This window comes from Pollachius pollachius (genome assembly GCF_949987615.1).
Source record: "Pollachius pollachius genome assembly, chromosome: 14".
NCBI classification, from domain to species: Eukaryota; Metazoa; Chordata; class Actinopteri; order Gadiformes; family Gadidae; genus Pollachius; species Pollachius pollachius.
Window position 1 is genome coordinate 2823104 of NC_136947.1, and position 7246 is coordinate 2830349.

Genomic DNA, 7246 nt, shown 5'->3' on the forward strand with positions numbered 1-7246 from the left:
AGAAATGTAATGTTATTGATATGAGGACACACAGACTTTTCTGAACGAGGTTCTTAGATGCTCTGTGGCCGATGGAGCGACTGCGGTGTCCTGAACAGGTGGAGATCTGTGAGCTCTCCTTCTGGTGGAGCTCACTGTCCAGTCAATTAGCGCCGGAGCCGTTACCATCGCAGCTCCCACAGACAAAGAAAATATACAGTATCACAGCAAATCCATGCTGAAATCCATCTGATTAAACACATCTGTAGGACAGCCTGTTGTAATATCACACAACAAGACCCTGAGATGAAGATGTCTGAACAGCGGTAATATTTTACCATGAACATAAACGGTCTCTTTATGGTTGGGAAAGAGAAACACATTCAACTTGTTTTAATAAGCCGTTTTGTTTAAAAATAGCAAAATGAATAAATCGGTTGACAGTAATGGCTCCATTTGACTTGTTGTTGCTGGATTTATAAATCATTGATTTGGAACTGTTGAGGTTTCCTGTTATTAAAAAATAATGCACACCCTTGGAACATTATCACCAATCAGAATCTAGTATTTAACAATGCATGGTATACTAAGATGAATATATAATTTATACGATTATGATTTTTAAAAAGGCAATAGTCCATATTGAACAAACTTCCATTTTTTCAACTTTTGTTTTTACAATGTGTTGTGTTGTTTTTCAAGGTCGACCATGTCGGAAAGTCATCTAATGGGCTTATTAGTCCTCTTTCTATCAATCCTTCTGACTGAATCAACTTTTGGAATTCTCGATTCAATTAACGACCTGAAGAAAATCCCATTAAGCCAATCGGTGCCCAAGCACAGCCTTGTGCTGCTCCACTGGTTTGCCAACACCATAGAAATAGACAACGATGCGATAGAGCTGACCTTTGAACCAAACCATGGAGACTATGGCACTCATCACTATGGAAACTATGAGGGATTCCTGGATCCGCTTCCCTTCGGCCACCGGTACTTCACTCTCGGCAACATCAACCCCATGATCAATGATCAGGGAAGGTCTTTGCCCTCTTATTTCACCAATGACCTAAACCATCTGTTGAGGCGTGAGGAACTGAACAGGGCCCGCATCATATTCACACTCGTCCCAAAACACCATCGGCCATGTGTACATCACACAGCACTACGAGGCCAATCAGAATCGGGGGACTGGGTACGACCCAGAGCACACCTACCGGATCACCATCGACCTCTTGAGGGAGCTCAGAGTCTTCCCCTTGGACCGAAGAAGTCACTACGAGCTGTTAGAGATCGGAGGCCACTTCGGGAGCGGCGTCGCTAATCTTGAACTTTCCTTGATAAGAAACACGTGGGTCAGGCTGGCGTGTGTCGGACTGCTGTTGTTCATCGTGATCAACCAGAGGAATTTGCCTTGCAGTCCCAACAGAGCGCATACCGTTCGAGCAAGCGCAACTCCACAACCATTTGTGTACAATCAACAAAGCTACAACTACAGGCCGCCTCCTCAGCCCTGGGGGGATCAACTCCTGACACTGTTCCTTTTACTGGTATTCCTAGTAGTAATGTTTTTTACAGCAGTTAATCCCAGAAATTAATTTGTGCAGCACCTTTCAAAAGCAGAATACAAAATGCTTGACAGATTGTGTACAATCCACAAAGCCAAGTAAAACCACTAGAGGCAGCCTCAACAGTACCAGGAGGATGTGCAATGACCTCCAGTGGGCCTGTTCCTGGGATTAACAGCAGTAATATATATATATATATATATATTTTTTTTTTATAGAGGTAAATATCTTCTGAAATCAATTTGTGTAGCACCTTAGCAGATTACAAAGTGCTTGACAGAATAGAACAAAACCAGAATAAAGTACAGAATAAATGATAAATAATACAAGGAGGAGTGATGTTAGTGCTCAAGAACCACCGGGACACCAGTGGGATCCTTCACTGGAGTACTGAACCTTTGAAACGTTGGTTCCACTAAACAAACGCCATCGGTTCAGGCTCCATAAAGGCACACGTTTTTGCCTTTTCTTTACCAGGGTGTCAGACAATATGTGAACAATATTGAAACAATTCAAACATAGGGAAACCAAAAACTCCAAGGGAAATTTCAGGGAAGCACACAAAAAACACATTGTTATATCCAGTAATATGTTGATCCAGATGTGGTTAATCAATCTTTAAATGAGTGATTCAGAGAGACAGGGTAAATGCTTTGGTATATGTCTTCAAGTAGCACTTTGTGTGTGTGTGTGTGTGTGTGTGTGTGTGTGTGTGTGTGTGTGTGTGTGTGTGTGTGTATTTTATGCTTATGAATCTGTGTTTCTTATTTTCTCTGTACATTTGCTAGGAAGTACATTCATTATGTTCATGGATACATTTATCTTCTGTATCTCTTCGTTGGAAGTTTAAACGCTCTCTGCATTAAATGAGAATGTTAGAAATAAATACAAAAACACGGTTTGCGATAACGAGTTAAAGGTACTCCCTTATTATTGTCATAATTATTCCACACTGCGAGTGAGGATGGGCGCTACCATTATATTTCCGTGGGGGGATTATTGGTGAATACTTTAAACATGCAGAATTACACTGAGGGCTAGATTTCTTTTAATATATTTCTTTTTACTGTCCTGTATTTTGTTTGGAATTTCTTTGATTGTTCGGCATTGTTTTTTTATTCATACATATATTTTTATGTGTGTGTGTGTGTGTGTGTGTGTGTGTCTGTGTGTGTGTGTGGGGCAGGATTTTAGGGTTGAAGAGTTCAAAGATAGAAAACGTTGTATTCTAACAATTTTCTGGTGAGACCCGAAAGATTATTGGTTATAACTAACAAACAAAACCGCAGATACAATAACTGAGCAAAGGTTAAGTACAATAAAATGCAAATTTCTTGCTATGTATTTGCTTAATCAAAATCAAAATATTGCATTTTCCACTGAGAATAAAATAATTGTCAGCTATCTTGTTTGTTTTCACAGACAGACAGAAACATGTGACGTAAACACAGGCCTATAGAAAAGAAGAGGGCAAACAGTTGGTGCAAAGCGACTACATATTCCGCTGTCGACCCACACAGCTACACTACATTTAGGTGTGAGACTGGGTTATCTCATCACAGGCAGGGCCGTTGCAGATTTCCCGGAATATCGATCCCTGTTCCCATTCACAAATGACCCAATGCAGGAAATCTTCTGGAACTTTGCACGGTAAGACTGCATGTGTGAAAGGCACTTTAGCATTGTGGTCACAAAAATAAACGCAATAAAAAAATAATAATTCATTGTTGGAGCTTCTTACATTTTGATGGGTGCTCCGGATTGTTGGCTGGTGCGCCTAAGCTTTTGAAGTTTGGATCACAAATGCTAACAAGTAAAATAGTGATTGTCAAGTCCTGAATGACATTGGGTATCAATTGTTACACACACCAACTAACCAAACCAGTCAGAACACACTTCTGGGTGTGTCGGCAACAAACATTGTATGACAACCGTTGGTCCCAAAGAGAATGTGGGAAAAATCCCAATCATGCCACCTTTGTTGCCACACGACATAACAAATAAATTGTACCGTTTTAAAACGTGTTCTAACATGAGTACCCCTCCTTCCCACCCCAAACAATGAATCAAACAACAAAGTTGTTCCTGTTCTGTGAAACCAAAAGCTAAGCAAGGTTGTATTTAAAACCACAGCAGATCAGGACTGCGAGCTCAGACGACGGCAGAAAGGAATCCACACCAATACTGAACCGAAGCCTAACAGGTAAGCAGCTCACACCTCAAAACTAACGAGACATGGCTTTTGATTTAATGTTTTGCGAACTAAGAAATATGGACCGATTTTTTATTTATAATCAACTATGTATTAGGGTCAAAAAGTGTCTTTTGTTTTGTTTTGTTTTTTAAATGATCAAGCTAAGTAAGTAACAATCACAACAGAGTTTATTACCAATAGCAGGAGAGGGTTTGTGTGGGTATTGGCAGGTGACAGTGATAGCTCTATTTGACTATTGTTGTTGCTGGATTTGCAGCGCATTGAATTGGAACTGTTAAAAGACTCTTAAAGGAACATTATGACCAAGCAGCATCAAGTTTAATTTAATTTAATAATGCATGGTAAAATAAGATTGAATACACAATTTATATCATTATGATTTTAAAAAAGGCAATAGACCATATATCAGCAACTTTTCTTTAAATGACTAAATGTGTCTTGTGTTGTGTTTTTTCAAGGTTGACCATGTTGAAAAGTCATCTTATGGGCTCTTTAGTCCTCCTTCTTTTAATCCTTCCTACTGAATCAACTAATGGAATTCTCAATTCAATCAACGAACTGAAGAAAATCCCATTCGGCCAATCGGTGCCCCAGCACAGCCTTGTGCTGCTCCACTGGTTTGCCAACACCATAGAAATAGACAACAACGACGCAATAGAGCTGACCTTTGAACCAAACAATGGAGACTATGGCACTCATCACTATGGAAACTATGAGGGATTCCTGGATCCGCTTCCCTTCGGCCACCGGTACTTCACTCTCGGCAACATCAACCCCATGATCAATGATCAGTCTTTGCCCTCTTATTTCACCAATGACCTAAACCATCTGTTGGGGAGTGAGGAACTGAACAGGGCCCGCATCATATTCTCGCATCATATTCTCGCACACACCACCGACCAGGTGTTCATCACACAGCACTACGAGGCCAATCAGAATCGGGGGACTGGGTACGACCCAGGGCACACCTACCAGATCACCATCAACCTCTTGAGGGAGCTCAGAGTCTTATTTGCGGACAGGAGAGAACAGTCCGAGCTCTCAGAGATCGGAGGCAACTTCGGTAGCGCCATCGACAACGACGAACTTTTGTCTGTAAGAAACATGTTTGGCCAGCTGGCATGTGTCGGACTGCTGTTGTTCATCGTGATCAACGAGAGGAATTTGCCATGCAGACCCAACAGTGCTCGAGAACCAAAGCGTCCTCCAAAACGTAACGTTGGAGAACCGAAGCTTCCTCCCAAACAAAACGTTGGAGTACCGAAGCTTCCTCCCAAAGAAAACATTGGAGAACCGAAGCTTCCTCCCAAACAAAACGTTGGAGAACAGAAGCTTCCTCTGAATCCTTACGTTCGAGTACCGCAGAGTCCTCCAAAACATAACGTTCAAGCCAGCGCCACTCCACACATATCTGTGAATATTCCAGAAAACGACTTCAACCTCAGGCGACCTAATCAGGACTGGGACGATGATCAACGTTGCTATAAATGTTGGTTTGTGTTCAAGATATGCGGAGTAATAGTAGGATTAATAATAGCAATAATCACAACACTAATAATAATAAAATACATAGTAGTCCCTAACTTAATTTATTGAGCACCTTTCGAAAGCAGATTACAAAGTGCTTGACAGAATAGAATGAAACCAGAATAGGAGAATAGAATAGGTGAAACCCTAACCATAAGTACAGAATAAATAAGACACCAAATACATAAAATCATAGAACTAAATATAAACGTTTGGAGATGTAGGGGAGTGCCAGACCAAGCCTAGCTTTAAAGGTGATGACAGTAGAGGTGAGAGCTGGCACCAATGGGAAGGCCAAGGTTCACTGGAGTGGAGTTCCACGCCATACCCTTCACGGTAGAGTGATGTCGGTGCTCTACAACAGTGTTCTTCAACCTTTTTTGTGCAATGGCACACTTCAGACAAGGAAAAATCCCACGGCACACCAACATGTTAACAATCGTGAAATTTATTAAAAAAAAATAAAACAAAATACTGTAGCCTTTACATTTATTGTCCAAAGACATAAAACTCACTCAGTGTGAAATCTGGGCCTGTTTAGATGCACACAAACATGGTATCCTCGCAGAAATTGATGAGAGGCACACGCCTCTCATTGATCGCAGACATTCTCTATTTTTAGTCTTTATTGCAGTTAGACTTGAAAAGCCAAGCTCGCAGAGGTATGTTGCAATGTTGAGATAGCCTTGTTTGCCACGAGTGGGTATTCTTCGGCAACAGTCAACCAAAAACTATCCAGCTGTAGGTCTGCATGGAGCAGGAGTTTTAATGCGCAATCTTCTTTCAGTTCAAGTAGTTGTTCTTGCTCCTGCAAAGGCAAATTCGTGTCTTTATCAACCACAGACCTTTATGGGTCCCTCACCCAGTCAAATAAGTTGGTGTTGGCTAAGGGAAAATAAAAGGATATTTTCTCTTCAAGTGTTTTCAAGTGTTTTTTGATCAATTCGCACAAGGCTGAAGTGTTGACCTGTTCTTCCCATTTTTGGGCAAGGGGGAACAATTCAAGATTGTCACCCTTTTCCAAATGCTGTCGCCAGAGGGAGATCCTTGAACGGAATCTGTTTATTTTCTCCGTGCTTGAAAGAAGGTTTTCATCTCGACCTTGCATTCGCCCATTGAGTTCATTCAGATATGCAAACGTATCTGCCATGTATGCAAGCCGCGCACACTATTCATCACTTGCAAGCTGCTTTGCGTCATCGAGCCTCTTCTCTTCAGTCAAAAATATTTTAAATTCCTCCCTCAATTCGTATATGCGGGCCAGAACTTTTCCCCGGGACAACCTCCGTATGGAGAAATAAGGCCTTATGCTCCGCTCCCATCTCCTCACACAAAATTGCAAACAGTCGGCTTTTCAGGGGTCTAGTTTTAATGTGGTTCACCATGCTCACAACGTTATCCAACACACTGGCCAGCTCCGTTGGCAAAGTTTCGGCAACAAGTGCCTCGCGATGTAAAAAGCAATGCGTGACTACAACATTAGGGTTCTTCTCTCGAACTCTGCTCACGAAGCCTTTGATGCACCCGACCATGGCTGCAGCTCCGTCAGTGCACACACTTACACAACTCAACCACTGAAGTCCTCCTTGTTCAAGGTACTCTGATGTGACCCATAAGATTTCATCTCCTGTGGTTTTATCGGGCATTGCTTTGCAAAAAAGGAAATTCTCGCGGATAGTCTCTCCATCCACAAAGCGCACCTTGGCCATTAGTTGCGCATGGCCACTGATATCTGTGGATTTGTCCAGTTGCAAAGCATATTTATCACTACAACGTATCTTCTCCAAAACCACACTCTCTATGTCCGCAGAAATATCAATTCGTCTCGCTATGGTGTTATCTGAGAGGGGGACTTTAGCCCTTTCTTTATCTTCATCTGGGCCTAGAATGGCATTGACAATGGCTTTGCAGGCTGGTAATATTAATGTTTCCCCTACAGTGTGTGGCTTTATTGATTTAG

At 41.7% G+C, this 7246-nt stretch overlaps 1 protein-coding gene across 1 annotated transcript; it reads left to right on the forward strand.

The window, feature by feature from the left end:
• Nucleotides 1-3653: 3653 nt before the first annotated feature.
• On the forward strand, nucleotides 3654-6056 carry LOC307085880 (uncharacterized protein). The gene is made up of 2 exons (XM_079750793.1): nucleotides 3654-3747; nucleotides 4218-6056. Exon 2 carries the CDS (start codon nucleotides 4225-4227, stop codon nucleotides 5353-5355), a length of 1131 nt encoding a protein of 376 aa, XP_079606919.1. The 5' UTR covers nucleotides 3654-3747; nucleotides 4218-4224; the 3' UTR covers nucleotides 5356-6056.
• The last annotated feature ends 1190 nt before the right edge of the window (nucleotides 6057-7246 follow it).